General features: G+C 41.9%; 1 protein-coding gene across 9 annotated transcripts in view; it reads left to right on the forward strand.

Moving 5' to 3' along the window:
* The window catches only part of LIMCH1 (LIM and calponin homology domains 1), a 341,102-nt gene that overhangs the window by 230,878 nt on the left and 92,362 nt on the right, over nucleotides 1-17,862 (forward strand). For all 9 annotated transcript variants that reach the window (XM_065907146.1, XM_065907147.1, XM_065907148.1 and 6 more), the window contains exon 4: nucleotides 12,346-12,452. In XM_065907146.1, the coding sequence (XP_065763218.1) occupies nucleotides 12,346-12,452 (107 nt within the window). The remainder of the gene's footprint in view (nucleotides 1-12,345; nucleotides 12,453-17,862) is intronic.

The raw sequence follows: 17,862 nt of genomic DNA on the forward strand, positions 1-17,862 counted from the left end.
CCCTCCCTGTTCCTTCTCCCAAAACAACCTAGGGGAGGAAGAGTGAGGGGCCAAGAGTGTTCTTCCTGCTTGGAGAAACATGAGGAGCGGGCACACCTGTCCCCTGCCTCAAGCAGAGGCAAAAGTGGCTGGCGTAGCCTCCAAGGCTCATGTCCAGGGCTGACTGTTCCACCTCTGCACTCCTTTTCCTACTCATTGCTCCCTGGGGGGAGGCGGAGAGCTGGGGCTGTTGAAGGTGCAGGCGGTGGAGCTGTGGAGTAGTCTCACTCGTCTGGACTGGATTGGGAAGGAAATAAGGCCGGGGGAGGAGAGGGAAGTGAGCTGAAAGGAAAAGACGGGGTCTAGAGAGGAAAGAGCAGGTGTGTGGGAGAGAAGGAATGAGAAGCCTGGGAGGAGAGGTGCTCAAGCCAGGGAGTAGGATAGTGGAGATTGGGGTCTGCACAGAGCAGGTGTGGGTGATAATTATGATCCTAAAACAGAGTGTATGAGCAAGAACGATTGGAATTGAGGAGGTCAGACTCTCAAGCCAGGCTGTCGAACAGGTTGCTGTGGGAATGTAAAGTCACCTAGAATGTTGACTGGAGTCAGCAGGGGACCAGAGTTCTCCATGACTGATGGGAATGGTGGGCAGGATGGAAGGTCATTATCATGAAAACTGGTGGCTCAGACCTTCCTCGCAGCGAGGATTCCTCATGAGGATGGGAACGTCCGTGGTCTGGGAGGGCAAAGAAGGTCTGCGGCAAGCAGGGTTCCATGTCTGTCCTCACCTGCCACTTTCCTGAAATTAACAATCAGCCAGCCTTCCTTTGACCCACCATACCTTTTCTTAATCTCTTCTCTGCTAAACTTCCCAGAAGTGTCTCTTTGTGTTTTCTCTATTGTTTTTATTCTACACTAATTTCCTAACTTCCCGCAATCTGGTTTTCACGCTCTCATTCCATTGACATTGTCCCCAATGTCAGTAATGTCCTTCTAATCAGAAATCCATTCATTGATTACTTAGCAGTTTTATTCTAATAATAGAAATAGATATCACAATGGAAAACATTTATTGTGTCGAACATGTTTTAAGCACTTTACATATATTTTCTTGTTTAACTCCACAACATCTCTGTGACATTATATGTATCCCCACAGTTATGGTCATTCATTCCTTCCATGCATATATCTTGACTGTTTACTTTTTGTATATAAGAGATTCTTCTATATTGATTTCTAACATCCGTGGTGATAACAGATGCTGTATGATTTCAGTACCTTTAGACCCCGAAATTTCTGCCCCTTGTTTTATGTTCCTGGGTATGTTCCAATGTCTCCTAGTTTGTAATCTATGGGAACTTAAATGGAATTTGTATCCTTCTGTTATGTGAAAATTCTATAAATCTTAATTATGTTAAAAAAAAAAAAAAGGACCATTCTAGATAATACCCAGGTAAGTGCATAGGCCCTGGCAGGGATCTTCCTGGTGGTTGAGGGTCAGCAGGAATGGGGCTGTGTCTGGCTGCAGGGAAGGGGAGCAAGGTGGGGTGTGGCCAGAGAGGTAGTGGACCGCGGTTCCTGTGGGGCCTTGGAAGTCTTTGTAAGGACCTGTGCTTTCAGGAGAAAGCTGAGGCAGAGATTATGTAAGCAACTTGTCCGAGGCCGTTCAGCCTCCGAGTAGCCAACCAAAATACAAGCTCCTGATGAACCGTGCCTCTTGGAATATGGAGTGTTCCAAGCTTCATTTATTATTTCTGTTTCTCACGAATCTCCCCTTCCTCTATTTTTTAAGATGGTCTTAATGGTTGAAAACGTCATCATCACTCCAAACCCTTCTCCTCCTCCTCACTCTCTATTCCTGAGTCCACTCAACTGCCAAGCCAACGGTGGGCGCTCACACTCTCCCCCCTTTCCTGCCCTTACTAATGGGTTGGCCCAAAAGTTCTTTCGGGTTTTTCCATTTCATCCTGTGGAAAATCCCAAATGAATTTTTTGGCTAAACTCAGTACTTCTGAATAAGTTCAGGCTTTTCCACGTCTCCCAGAGCTCTTATAATTTGAACGGACCCTCTCCTCCACCCAGGGGATCTCTCCTGATGCCACCCAACACATTCTCCCAAAATAGAGGTCGATCGCAGGACTGTTTCTGTCCTTATTACCTGGACTTGATTCCCCAATGCCTAGAGAACAGTGCTTCACAAGGCTTCACAAATCCTCCACAAGGCTCTCACGAACTCTCCCAAGCTTACCCCAAAGAGCTCTCTTCCCCTCCCCATTCTCTTCTTGCAAATCACTGTGCTTCTACTCGCTTCCCATCCATAACATATTTTCTTCTTCTGCAAGCAGCAGCCCAGCGGCCACCTTCTGGGCCAGACTTCCCCCGAATTCCCCCGGGCAGGGCGAGCCGCCTTTGCCTCTCCGTGGAAGGCCTGGTATCCTCATTAAGTGCTCCTGGCAAACTCAAGTGCATTAAAAGTCTGGCAACTGCTGATTGTGGCTGGACATCGGCCAGTTAATGCAGCCAGGCTGGAACCCATGCAGGTTAGGAGAGCGACCGTGAACTCACGGCAGGTACCGGAAATCCCCAGATTCTATTAATTGCGGGCTAAGTTCCTGCAGATATTTCGGTAATGTATTCCTTAAGTTCTGAATTTCATAATTGCATTTCTGTTAGAGGGAATTTGTTTGCTTCAAATGCAGGAAACCTAGCAAAAACCATTAAAAAAAAAGCCTTAGAGAACAGAAAAGTACCATTGCTATTAGTTATTGATTTTCAAGAAAAGTCTGGATCTTTTCTGATATGCTTGCAAATCTTTCTGAGCTACCCTAATCGTTATTAAGATTTTTGAAGCAAATATTTACCATAGAAAATGGGTTAAGATAATAAATTCACCAGATGTAATGTCAGTTTACATTTTGCTACCTCTGCAGTCTTTTCCTTTATAGAAATTGAAAATTATACAGAGGCTTTATATATATATATATATATATATATATATATATATAGCATTTAAATTTTTAATTCTGAAAATATGATAACACATTTATAGGCGACTTAGAAAATACAAAACAAAGTTACATATAGTTCCACTGTATATTACAATTATTTTTTAAGTAGATAAATTAAGATTTTTAGCTGGAGTTTCAATATCAAACTCTCCGAAACTAATAGAATGAACAGTCAGAAAAGTAGAAGGATATAGTAGACTTGAAAAGTTCTATGAATCAATTCAACATAATTAAGATGTATACAATTTTTACACAACAGCAGGGTACAAATTCTATTCAAGTTCCTAAAGATTATAAACCAGGAGATGCTGGAACATATCCAGAGACATAAAACAAGGTGAAAATTTTCATGGATTAAAGAATTGAAATCATACAAGGTCTGTTCTCTTCAGCTTAGTTCAGTTCAGTTGCTCAGTCGTGTCCGACTCTTTGCGACCCCATGAACCGCAGCACGCCAGGCCTCCCTGTCCATCACAAACTCCTGGAGTTTGCTCAAACTCATGTCCATCGAGTCGGTGATGCCATCCAGCCATCTCATCCTCTGTCGTCCTCTTCTCCTCCTGCCCTCAATCTTTCCCAGCATCAGGGTCTTTTCCAGTGAGTCAGCTCTTCGCATGAGGTGGCCAAAGTATTGGAGTTTCAGCTTCAGCATCAGTCCTTCCAATGAACACCCAGGACTGATTTCCTTTAGGATGGACTGGTTGGATCTCCTTGCAGTCCAAGGGACTCTCAAGAGTCTTCTCTGTTCTCTTATTACTGTGGAATTATGTTAGAATTCAATATGAAAAGATATTTGAAAATAATCCAAATATTTTCAAGTGCAGTGTGACATTTACCAAGAGAGATCTTTGACTTAGCCATGGACAGCCTCAACGTTACAAGACTGAAAAAACAGAGGATGATTGCAGAGAAGAAAGCATTTACATGAGAAATAATATCAAAAATACTTAAAAAAAAACCCATATATTTGGAAATTAAATGTACACTTTTAAATGATAGGTATATCTAAGAAGCCCAGGTATTGTTTTTTCTCCAGAGCACCAGGTGTGATTCTAATGAGCAGCCATGTTTAAAAACAACTGGACTATGTGATGATCTTTTACTTTTATCTAGCCTGTTTCACCGGAGAAGGCAATGCACCCCACTCCAGTACTCTTGCCTGGAAAATCCCATGGATGGAGGAGCCTGGTGGGCTGCAGTCCATGGGGTCTGGAAGAGTCGGACACGACTGACCGACTTCACTTTCACTTTTCACTTTAACGCGCTGGAGAAGGAAATGGCAACCCACTCCAGTGTTCTTGCCTGGAGAATCCCAGGGACGGGGAGCCTGGTGGGCTGCCGTCTATGGGGTCACACAGAGTCGGACATGACTGAAGGGACTTAGCAGCAGCGGCAGCTTGTTTCACTTCTTCTGCTCTGTATTCAGTGCTCCTATTTCATTTAGTTTGTTTCCTAATTTCTCTTTCTCTTTTTTTTTCAAAAGTTCTTTCCCAAGCCTTTATCAAGCACAGCAGAAAAGCTTTTGTATACATATTATAAATAGTATGGATAATATAGTACATGTTTTAGAAAATTTAATATTTTTTGCCTAGCTAAAAAATTTATGACATTGTGATTCCACTTGTTTTACTTAGTATGAATAGAATGCTAGATTTCTAATTTATACTCACTCAAAACTTTGACATAGTTCAATTTATTCTAGCCTCTAGTATTACTGCTAAAAGTCTAGAAACTTTCTTATTTTACTGATCTTTAAAAAAAAAAATTGAATGAGGCTTGAAACTTCTAATCCAATTCTGAAAATATATATTGTATTTTAAATACCTGGCAATGTAGGTGTCTGGGTTCATTTGAAACCCAAATGAGCATTATGTTCATTTTCTGTGAACCCCAAATCCATCATTATGTTGCCCTTTCTCTGTTGTCTATAAAGGAAATAAAGCCGAGGAGATTGGGTAGAGCCGGAGGCTTCTCCATCCCTGTCCGGCTTCCCTAGAGATCCGCTAAGGGCTGGTGCCTTCCTCAGAGCCAGAAAGCTACACGTTGCTCCTCAGTGGATCAAGGGAAAGGGGGAACCCTTGCCAGTTGGAAATGGCAGCCGGGAAACGGAAAGGTAGCAGGCAGGCCCTTGCTGCCTTCTGAAGGCAGTAGGGAGGCCCGAGGTGAGAGTGCTGTGTCTCAGGGGCTGCACGGGAATGAATTGCTGGCCTGCGTTTCTCCCCTCTCACTCTTGCCCCTCGCCCCTGCGGTGCTCCACTGGGCCGTGGAAGCCTCTGCTATGGCCTTTGGAATCCTCCATCGGACTACAGCCTAGCACACAGTCAGGCCTTTCTGAATAAGCTTCCCAAGTGAGACACTGTTCTGCTCAGCCGTTAGGTTCCATAGTGTAATTAAGACCCCTTTTCAGTTGCATTTTGGATTAAGTAGGTTTTTCTGGCTTAAACTGGCAACCACCATGCAAAGACTAATTCTGTGAGTTAATTACAAATGATGACCTACAAGCCATCTTCTTAGAAATGGACTTTTGGTACATAGCTTACACTTGGGTTTGTGGCAGCCTGTATAAGTCAAGTTGGTAATTTGTAACACTAACTAAACAACAGTAATTGCAACTACCCTTTAAAAAAACAAACAGAAAATCTCCCATGTAACCGGCAAGGGCTATAAATACTGTTTTTTGTGGACGGTTAGAGTTTTCTCACTTTCTCTGGCCCCTTCTTAACCTGAGTTGACAATAAAGGCATAATAATGCATAACATCCATATAATGAGTGTCTGGAAACACTAGAGACACTGGAATATGTTCTCAATACATTTGTTGTTGTTCAGTCACCAAGTTGCATCTGATTCTGCAACCCGGAGCACGCCGGGCCTCCCTGTCCATCACCAGCTCCCTGAGCTTGCTCACCTCATGTCCATCGAGGCGGTGATGCCATCCAGCCATCTCATCCTCTGTCGTCCCCTGCTCCTCCTGCCCCCAATCCTTCCCAGCATCAGGGTCTTTTCCAATGAGTCAGTTCTTCACATCAGGTGGCCAAAGTATTGGGGTTTCAGCTTCAACATCAGCCCTTCCAATGAATATTCAGGACTGATCTCCTCTAGGCTTGATTGGCTTGATCTCCTTGCAGTCCAAGGGACTCTCAAGAGTCTTCTCCATCACCACAGTTTGAAAGCATCAATTCTTTGGCACTCAGCCTTTTTTACAGTCCAACTCTCATAATTCTGTCATCCGTATAAGATTAATGGCATCCCCTACCTCACAGATTAGAAATCCAAAGATCAGAAATGTTGGGAACCATGCCCAAGGCCATGTAACTAGTATGTGGATGAGGTTGGGATTCTAACTAGAGTCCTCCTGACTCCAAAACTGTTGTGCTGTGTTCCATGGTACATTTGTTCCCTCATTTCCATTGTCTAATTAGACAATTTTTTTGTAAACAAACCTCTGTTTACGTGTATCTTGAACAAATCCAGCTATACGATAGATCATGAAAATCGTAAAGATAACATACTTCTAAATCCTTCTCATTTCATCTACCAGAATTTTGTAGGCTTTTTTTTTTTCATTCTTCTAAGTACCTAGGATGTAGTGCTTAATTTGTTTTAAATGTTGAGTGAGTACCTACTGTATGCTGGGGAAACTCTGGAGGTGGAGACCATCCTGGCCATCCTTCATCTTGACTTTGGAGCAAGAAGGGAAGGGAGAGGATCATCAGGGTTTCTTCAGAGAAGAGGCCCTGGGGAGGGCTGAAATCTCAGGCCTCAACCTGGGCCCCCGCAGGAAATGTTTTCACACACACTGCGGGCCCACAGATTAGGGACATGGGAAAGCCCTGGGCCAAGAACCAGGAGTGAATGCATAGTCCTTAGGTAAACAGAGGTCTAAACCTATACATTGCTATTAGTTGAGCACAAAATGGACTCTTTCAGGAACTTTATGTTCCGCATCTGTGTTGAATTGAGACTCATGTTGCAGCTCTTTCCCATTAGCCAGAAATAGAAAACTTTCCATCAGTAGCGCTGGAGCCTTTACCTCAGAGACTGCAACAGTTGTCTCCGAGGCAACTGTTATTTTTCCCTTCAGTTTTAGGAAACTGGTTTTGCCAGTGAACTCACAACCCTGTGGAGTTGAATATATTTCTACACATTTAAAAACGTTTTCTGTAAACTTTGGGAAAGCTTTCAGATGTATAGATGGCATCATCAATACTGGAATACGGGTCACCTAGAACCAGGCCAGTGGACTGCAGCCTGTGGGCCAAATCCAGCCCGATGCCTGCTTGAGTAAGTGAGGTGTGTCGGGAGGCTGACACTTCCACTTGTTTGTGTATTTGTCTGGCTACAGTGACAGAGTTGGGGCTTCACCGATGACTCAGCGGATAAACAATCTGCCTGCAATGCCAGACACACAGGAGATGTAGTTTTGATCCCTGGGTCAGGAAGATCCCCTGGAGAAAGAAATGGCAGCCCACTCCAGGATTCCTGCCTGGAAAATCCCATGGACAGAGGAGCCTGGAAGGCTACAGTCCATGGGGTCGCAAAGAGTCAGACATTAGGGAGCCACTAATCATGCACGCAAGGTAGAGTGAAGTCATTTTGGCAGAGACCACCATGTGCCCACAGCGCCGCATTTACTGTCTTTGCCACCCTTTGGACTGTAGCCCACCAGGCTGTAAAAAAAAAAATGGCCAAGTTTTGAGATCTATATTTGCCAATTATTAGTTATTTTGCCATACTTGCTTTATCTCTTTCTCCATAATTGACAGATAGCATTCTCTCTCTCCCTATCTGTTTCCATCTCTCCTATCCATACACGTGTGTGCAGACTAAGTCACTTCAGTTGTGTCCAACTCTGTGCAACCCTATGGACTGTACCCTGCCAGGCTCCTCCTGTCCATGGGATTTTCCAGGCAAGAATACTGGAGTGGGTTGCCATGTCCTGCAGGGGATCTTCCCGAACAGGGATTGAACGTGCATCACCTGAGGCTCCTGCCTTGCAGGCAGATTCTATACCACCGAGCACTGGAGAAGCCCATGTATGCACACACACACACATTTTATTTTCTTGAACCATTTGAAATTATGTTATAGACATGATAACTTGTCCTTGAAAAATCCATATGTTTGCCTAAAAATGAAGGTATTCTTTCATATAACCACAACACCAGCATCGTCATGCCTAAGAAAATTAACATTCATCCAATAATGCTATCCAACAACAGTCTACCTTTAAATTGAACTTTTATAGTCTTTATTATACTTTTCCTTTCTGGATCTAAGATCCAATCAAAGGTCATATGATCCATTTGGTCATCATGTCTCTTCAGTTTCCAATTTTTGCTTTATCATGACATTGACATTTTTGAAGAGTTTTTAAAAAACTTCTTTTGAAGCCTAGGAGTTAATGGCTTTGCAGTGTACTAGTAAGAGCTAAATAGAATAATCGTTGCGGTAAATCAGTGTCTCTTCTTCTTTCCCAGGATTGAGACACAGTTGTGTTGCTTGGCTTCAGAAGCTAAGACCCTAGGTTGTTAGTTTTGCTTGGAGTTGTAAATGTGGAAAAAACCCAGCGTGAAGAGCAAGGCAGATGGGAATTTGCAGGATGCATTTTAAGTAATTAAAGGCACAGCCCTCCCTGCCCGCTCCGCTCGCTGCCCTTGTTAGCTCTTGGCTGAGGGGGCTCTTCCTTCTGGCTTTTCTCCTGACTGGGGTCTGGCTTCCCTCCAGCATCATTGGGTTGCAGCACGGAACTGGAAGGAGACCTGCCGTGATTTAAGTCTGGCAGCCCAAAATGTTCAGCCCAACTGACTGCACGGCGCTTCTGCGTCTGCAGCCTGTGTATTGAAGCGAGGGCGGCGCTCGGGGGCACTTCTGCCAGCGCCCACGGGAGGAATGCTTTCGCGCCTTCCTCGAGTCTGATGGGCCACAGTCACGCGCCTCTGATGGGACCACATGGGGGTCCCTGGGCTGTTCCTATCATTGGGGTCCCAGATGATTCCTGGAGAGTTCTGAGACCCATCCCTTAATGTCCTCTTGGTTAGAAGCCCTCAGAGCTCATAGGCCAACCAGAAAGATTGCTGCATGCCCTGCTAAAGGCTCACCTGAACATCTACAAACCTCTGGAAGTGGGATGCAAAATAGAAAAGCTCCAAAGAGAAATTGGATCATTTTAAAAACATGTAAAGCGATTGGAGAAGAGACTGTGAAGGGTGGATGACTTCAGACTATGACCAGCTCACTGTCAGTCTGCAATATGTCTTGTACATGACACGGGTCTTATGAATGATGGTTCTTCTTACCCTGAAAAAAATCCAGGGACACAGGAAAGACAACGTGCTGGGGGAAAGACATACACACAGGGAAGCCTCCACGGGGGAAGATCAGATTAGAGTATCTCCTCATTGGTTTCCCAGTCTCCTGCCTCATTCCTCTTAAGTCCTTCCTTTGCACCGCCTCCTCCCCGAGGCCTACCCCCAACGATCTACTTCTGCAGACCTGGGCGTTTACTTCCCACGTTACCCCCCTTCTGCCCTCCATGGCCTTCAAGGGCCCCTTTGATCATCCCCTGACTCCAAAGCCTGCTCTTCCTTTGGTGCCAGCCTCAGATTTGGTGCTTGATCTCCTCGTGTCTGCCATGGTTTTTTGCACCTCCGTTCTTTCCTGGCTGTGCAGCCTTGGTTCCTTCACCGCTCGCTGGATGAAGTCAAGTGAAAGTTGCTCAATCATGTCCGACTCTTTGCGACCCCACGGTCTATACAGTCCATGGAATTCTCCAGGCCAGAATACTGGAGCGGGTAGCCTTTCCCTTCTCCAGGGGATCTTCCCAACCCAGGGACCGAACACAGGTCTCCCACGTTGTGGACCGTTTCTTTACCAGCTGAGCCAGAGGGGAAGCCCAAGAGTACTGGAGTGAGTAGCCTATCCCTTCTCCAGGGGGTCTTCCTGACCCAGGAATCAAACCAGGGTCTACTGCATTGCAGGCAGATTCTTTACCAACTGAACTATCAGGGAAGCCTTAATGATGCTTAATTGTTCCATGCCTTACACTACTCATCTATAAAATGAGGAGGATCATAGTACCTACCTCATAAGGTTCTATAGGAATTAAATGAGTTAACATATGTAAAATTCTTGGAAGAACGCTTGGCATTTAATAAGGGCTGTATAAAGGTTAGCAATTTATTGCTATTGCTCTTGTTATTTTGAGCCTGGATGTATTAATTTTTATTGCTGCATAAAAAATTACTATAAACTTAGCATCTTCAGTCAGTATCCACTGACTGTCTTAGTTTCTATAATCAGAATATTGGCGTGGTCTGACTAAATTCTTTGCTCAGGGTCTCACAGTGCTGAAATTGAGGTGTTGGCAGGGGCTGAAGTTCAAGCTGAGCTTCTTCCAGGCCTCTTCCTAGCTCCTGTGGTTGTTGACAGAATGCATCTCCTTGCAGCTATAGAATCTATGGCCAGCAGGAACTCTGACTTCATCTTCTTTGTAAAGCTCCCCATGATTAGGCACAATCAGGCCATCTTTCTTTTGATCAGCTCAAAGCCAAGTGGTTAATGACATAATCACAGAGTGGTAATCTACCACAGGCTCCTCTGGCACTCAAGGGAAGGAGATTGTATAGAGTGTTTCCCTCAGGGGGTGAGATTCTTGCGGGCCATCTTATTAGCAGAATCCTGCCTACACACTGGTCATTGGGAAATACAATGATTTTTGTTCACTTTGTTAAATTGCACTTCAAATATATGATTTATTTACCAGCACCGTTACTTCAGATTTTTGTAGCATCTGCCTTAGAGCATTTAGATAGGTTTGCTTCCCTGGTAAAGAATCCCCTGCAATGTGGGAGACCTGGGTTCAGCCCCTGGGTTGGGGAGATTCCCTGGAGAAAGGAACAGTTACCCACTCCATTATTCTGGTCTGGAGAATTCCATGGACTGTATAGTCCATGGGGTCACAAAGCGCTGGACATGACTGAGCAAATTTCACTCTCACTTCACATTGATCCGGCTCCTGGAACCAGTCTTCACCATTCCTTTCCTGAAGTTTGAACTACCTGATGGAACGAGTTAGCTCATCTTTTACAAAGTCTTTTACAAAGACATCACTGATGAATCTGCAGCTAATATCCTAGAGTTCCTAAAGGATGACTCACAATTTGCCATCCCTTCCAGAGCCATTTGTTTATTCTTAATGACTCCGAATAGATAAAGACCAGGCCCTTCCTCAGCTGTTGATTGTGGCTGCTACTCTGCCAGGCCAAAGTCAACTTGCACCTGATAAACAAATGCATCACCATGAGGAAGGCCTTTGATATTATTTCCAAAAGATTTCCTTGCCCCCTGTTTTTCCCCTTCCAGTTAAGTCTAGATTCCCCCCACCAATTTAATTCAGTTTACAGTCCACAAAGAGGTATTATTGATCAAAACCCACTGATAAAGGATGTATTTTTGAACATCAGTTAGAAAGAAAAACTCGAAGATGACTCTTAGGTAGTAAAACCTATTTAAAAAAAAAAAAAAAGTGAACCAGATTCTAGGCAATAAGACATGGGACAAAACTTTGAAGCAATAGGAGTACTGTGTATTAAGTTGCTTCAGTCATGTCCAACTCTTTGTGACCCCGTGGACTGTAGCCCACCAGGCTCCTCTGTCCATGGGATTCTCCAGGCAAGAATACTGGAGTGGATTGCCATGCCCTCCTCCAGGGGATCTTGCTGACCTAGGGATTGAACCAGCGCCTCCTGTGTCTCCTGCATTGGCAGGCAGGTTCTTTATCACTAGCGCCACCAGGGACTACTCCCCTCAAATTGCTGTTACACTTCTTTTAAAAAAAAAAAATTATATATTTATTTATTTTTGGCTGTCTTGGGTCTTCGGTGCTTCAGGCAGGCTTTTTGTAATTGTGACTAGCAAGGGATGCTCTCTTGTTGCAGAACACAGGCATAAAAGTGAAGGATTAGCAGTTACCTCTCAGGATGTGGAATCTCCCCAGAACAGGGATCAAATCCTTGTTCCTTGCGTTGGCAGGTAGATTCTTAGCTACTGGAGCAGCAGGGAAGTCCTAAGTGTTATTTTTCAGTGGCATTTAACTTACAGTTTTATACCAGTGTAAAAGGTAAAGGGAAGGAAAATGAATTTGACGTAGCTGTGGGTTCAGAAGTGTGAAGTATTTGTTTACTCCAGGATTTCATAACAAAGTATGATTTTATTATCTAACAGGCCATGACTCACATATGACTCTCACTGCCCCAATGATTGTCTTCTCTCCAGTGCTTTGGACTATTAAAGGGGAAAGACTGGTTCATGAAATAATATTAAATAATGTAGACTTAGATTTCTTTTCTTCCTTCCAGGACAACATCATATTATTCTTGAGAGGTTGTAAAGAGCTCGGCCTCAAAGAATCTCAACTTTTTGACCCGAGTGACCTACAGGATACGTCCAACAGAGTAACAGTCAAGTAAGTCCTGCACGATTTATGTTCAAGGGAAACCCATTTATGGTTTGGTTTGCAGTTTTGTGATGATGTTGTAAGGTCTAAGAGGCAGAGAATTGGACATGCCTAATAAAATAGAAATGTGAAGGTGAAAATCCAGCTTTCAGAACAAGCCACATTGGCCTTCCCTTGTGCCTAACTTCCATTCTGATCAAACATAATTTTTTGAAATGCAAAAGTCATACATATTGAGTTAGAATTTTAGAGAAAAGGAGGAAAACTTTTGGGTGAAACTTAACAGAGGGAGAAGCAAGGGAGAAGTATGCACAGAATCTGTTTGGGTTAGACAAAAAGCTTTTATTGGCTCCAGTTGGGCATATGAATAGGCTCTTGGAAGACTGCAAACTCCTAAACAGTTCTGAGCTCTGTTTATTATGCAAAGAAGGCAATAGATTATGGAAAAATCTCTTCTTCATTTACATGTGTAGCTGTTTTCTCGTTTGTGTCAGTGATTAAGCTCTCTGAAGATGGATCACTGGCCGTTTGGCCATCGTTGACTGTATCTACTCAATGAGCCATGTTTGGGGGCAAAGAATTCTTGGGAGAGAACGTTATAGGAAAAGAAAAGGCAATATGCGTCTCTGTAAAGAAATAGCTGTGAGCAGAGTAATGAGATGAAGAGTCCTTTTGAGATGGTAGAGTTAACTTTCCTGTAGTTTAAAAGTTCTTCAGACTCTACCAAATTCATATAAAACATTTTCCAAATTAGTCAAACAGTATTTGGCATTAATATGCTTTAATAATAAGCTTAGTTACATACATAGCGTCTTTGGGTTGGATGTACTTCTCCTTTTGATTACTTTTGGATCATTTTATCATAGAAGGGCAGAAGAAAGACAGCAAAATTCAGAGCTGTAAATTTTTTGGTATTTGCCTGCTGATACTGGCTTTTTTTTAATGATGGGAAATATGAAAACTACTAAATGAAATCAAATTGGAGTTCATATTGGATTTTCTGATTTATGACTAGGAGTAAGGGAGAGTCATCCATGATTGACCATATAAAAATCCCTTCTCTGTTGTCAGCATGCCTTCTTTTTAAGTGTAATTGACATTTGCTGTTGTGGTTCACTCAGTCATATCCGCCACGTTGCAACCCCATGGACTGCAGCACACCAGGCCTCCCTGTCCTTCACTATCTCCCAGAGTTTACTCAAACTCATGTCCATGGAGTTAGTAATACCATCTAACCGTCTCATCCTCTGTTGCACCCTTCTCCTCCTGCCCTCAATCTTTCCCAGCATCAGGGTCTTTTCCAATGAGTCAGCTCTCTGCATCAGGTGGCCAAAGCATTGGAGCTTCAGCTTCATCATCAGTCCTTCCAATGAATATTCGGGGTTGATTTCCTTTAGGATTGACTGGTTATCAAGAGTCTCCTCCAGGACCACAGTTCAAGAAGATCCCCTGGAGAAGGAAATGGGAATCCACTTCAGTATTCTTACCTGGAATATTCTATGAACAGAGAAGCCTGCCAGGCTACAGTCCATAGGGTCACACAGAGTCGGACATAATTGACATACACTATGATATCAGTTTCATATGTACAACATAGTTATTCAATATTTGTGTATATTGCAAAATGTTTACCACAGTAAGTCTAGTTAACATCTGTCACTATATAAAGTGTATTTTTCTTGCAATGTGTACTTCTAAGATCTTCTCTCTTAGCAACTTTCAAATAAGCAATATTGTTTTATTAACTATAGTTATCATGCTGTACATTACAACCCCATTATTTATTTATTTTGTAACTAGAGGTTTGTACCTTTTGACCTCTCTTTAATATTTCTCATGGAAAAACTTTAGTTAAGGGTAAAAATAACAGAATAAAAGTTATGATATTTGAATATGGAAAGCCCCATAAACCTCATTTTAGTTCTCACATGCTCCATTTATTCTGTATCTAAATCCAGCCTGTATAAATCATTACTCACTTTAGGAAATCGTTTCAGGTTCTGCCTCATCTCATATTTGTAGTTTCACCTGGGTGGCAAGTGACCAGAAACAATAGTCTGTGCGGCATGGTCGGTCATCATTAGTCACACACTCATTGCTTAGAGGGTGAAGGAAAGTTCACTTTGACAGTGTTGGCAGCTGCATTCATTTTTTTTTAAGTCACTCTAAACCAGTATGTTACTAAACAGGAGAACGCTGAGACTGATTAGTTTTAGAAATTTAGAACTCATATCACCGTTACTGCTTTTCTATAAAACCATGGGCATCAGGAAATCCAGGGTCTACCTCTGCATGTGCTACCCCTTAGGTCTATAATCCAAGGCAAGATCCTTCGCTTCAGTAGGCCTCTGTGTCTTCATATGTAAGATGGAATTGGACAGAATATTCTTATGGGTATGATTCTAGCTAAAGCTTGCTCAGGGCAGATCTGGGAAGATGGTTCAACCAACTTCTAAAGAGACTTTAATTCAAAGACACAGAAAGCAATCCAAAGGAAAAAAAGTCACTTAGACCAGTGGCTCACAATCACTTCTCAATTACTAGGCCATCTTCCCCTCCTCCTGCTCTTTCCTCTGTCTTTTATCTTTCTTTTGCTTCTTTTCTCTGTCTCCTCTTCCCAGTGCCTCCCTTCCCTTCTTTATCATATCTTTCCATTTATCTCCCATTTTGTATTTCTTCTTACTTTCTTCCAAGTTTTTCCTTCACTTGAGGTTATTATTTTTGTTAAGAAACACTTGCCCATCGCTTTCCCCTGTGACTGATATTTTTCATTCATTCAACAGATTTACTGAGCAGCTACTATGTGCCTGATCCTTTCTGGTCACTAGAGAATAGCCCTTCTGTTCACGTGGAATTTATATACCATGGGTCAAGAAATGAGAAGTAAATAAGCAGATTTTTAAAAATGGCAGGGAGTGATAAGCGCTGAGGAGAAAATAAAATAGTAATAAAATAAATGATGCAAAAGATAGTGACAATTGCAATATGTATATCTCAAATCATTGTGTTGCATACCTTAAACTTATATAATGTTTTATATCAATTATAGCTCAACAAAACTGGGTGGGGAATAAAAAAGAAAGGGTGTCAAGAATAGTCTCTCTGAAGAGGTAGCATTTCAGCTGAGGATTGAGGCATGAAAGGAAAGCAAGAGCCAGCCATGCACAGATCTGTAGGGTATTCAGGGCAGAGGAAGGGTGGGTAGAAAGGCTAGGGAAGAAAAGCAAACTTGATGTCTAGGAAGAGAAAGGAGAGTGGCCGGCCAGTGTGGTCGAAGAGTAATGAGCAAGGATGAGTGTGGTGTGAGGGGTGGTTCACAAGCATTACAGGAGGTTGAATGTGGAATAATTATAGAGAAGGAATTTTTATTTCACTGTATGAATATTTAGAACATAAAGAACTTTATATGGAAATTATGCCATAAATTCATTTATGGCACTTAGGAAATCTTCTGTAGCGTTAAGGAGGATGGGGCATGGAATGAACTATCCGCTTCACAACTTTTCTGTAAGTGATGCTGGTTTAACTTAGTACTGTGTCTGGGGACATTTGTAACACATGTGGATTTCATAGCTATGGTAAATGAAAGGAGAAACGGCTATATTTTTCTGCTTTCCCCTATGAAAGTCGAGCCAAAGATTAGCAGAGATGGAAAACACCCTGTTGACACCAATTAGTAGTGAAAGCAAGAGGTAGAGGGGTGGATCCCAAAGAGAAAATTTTGATGCTTTTTTTTTTAAAATTGGAATATAGTTGCTTTAGACTGCTGGTCAGTTACTGCAGTACAGGAAAGTAAATTGGCCAACATGTACATATATAATCTTGATACTTTTTCAAATTGTCTTTTTAAAAGTACTCTTTAGACTAGCTTTCTTTGTAGGTAATTTTTCTTACTTTTTTTTTTTTTGAGAAGTAACTTGAGTAGAGAAAGAAAGAAAGAGGGAGAACCTGCAAATGATTACTGGGTGTGTAATTTTGTGAACTCTACCTGTAATGGGAGCCAGACAGCCTTGGTGAGAAATGAAAGCATGATCCAGAAGGGCTTGCAGCAAATACCATTCTAGAGGACTGCAGCGACTGGCTGGAAAGGAGGAAGCCTTCGGGTTGCTCCCGAGGATGTCTCTGAAAAATTCAGAAGCTTTCTCACATAATTGGTTGTTACGTGGAAATCACTCAGCAAATGTTTTGTGAGCTCCTAGTGTGTGCCAAGTGTGACTTTTTTTCAGAACTGGGTCACAGTTTTTAGTCAAAAAATGTTCATTGTCAGTGCACAAAAAGTCTTATGTTCCCTGTTCTTGTTTCTCACAAAAAATTCAAATCTTTCATAGATTTTTGTTTGCTTTCATCTAGTTTTATTGTTATGTTCAGTTTTTTAAAATCCTAGCAGACACCTAAGCAGTTAATAACATATCATTCTTTCTGTTAGTAGGGGGGAATATGAAACATGCTCTTAATCAAATCCAAATTGGACCACTGCTTCTTACAATGCAGGTGTCTGTTGATGGTTTATATCCTTGATGTGACCTATGTTGTTTTCTGTTCCCTCAAATCTCAGTTGATTTAAAATTGTGCATCTGTTCGTTAATCTGTACTTTGGGTCAGAATAGGCAGCAGTTAGGTAATTGTGATCTAAATATCTGAAGAAATTCTTGACTAGTTTTTTCAATAGAATTACATTCTCCCTCCCCAACCCCCAACTGACGTTCTGTGGAAAAAAGAAATGTAGCATTTGTTTTCCTAGTATTTATTTGTTGACATGCTAAAGAAAACTTAGAATAATTTAGAAGAAATTTTTATATTTCACTGTATGAATATTTAGGAAGTACCACCAAGTAGCTTTTTTGTTTATAGTTTGAGAATAAATGTTTCTGTATATTTAAGAATGTGTGTATATTTGAACATAGCATGCATATTTTCCTGCTAATGGCTAATCCCCAGCACTAATTTATGTCCATAGCAGGAAAGAACAAATATTTGGATAGTATTGCCTCTTCTACATATATTTTTCAGGTCTATTTAATTAAGTAGTTTTAGACCTTTGTTAAAAGTACTTGTATAAAGAAGATTTTGGAAGTGCAGTCAGATTTCAGTTTGACAGTGATATATAACCTAGGCAAAATTGTACTTGAACAGTTCAGGTTTGGGTATACAAATATAAACAGTCCTAGTTTTAAATGGAATTCTTCATTTTCCAGATGTTACAAAACATTCATCTTTCCATGGTGTACTACGGAATTTTAATCCCATATTATCCTTCTATATTTTGTTTTCTAAGTAGTTTTATTTAGTACCTGAAATTACTAATTGTAGATCTTAAAAATAATGTATTTTGATGATTTCATTATATTTGTTAGCTTTCACATATATCTTAGAGATGTTGAAATGAAGATCACAGTGAAGAAACTGATCATTTTTCTTT

Source organism: Muntiacus reevesi, chromosome 16 (genome assembly GCF_963930625.1).
Source record: "Muntiacus reevesi chromosome 16, mMunRee1.1, whole genome shotgun sequence".
Taxonomy (NCBI): domain Eukaryota; kingdom Metazoa; phylum Chordata; class Mammalia; order Artiodactyla; family Cervidae; genus Muntiacus; species Muntiacus reevesi.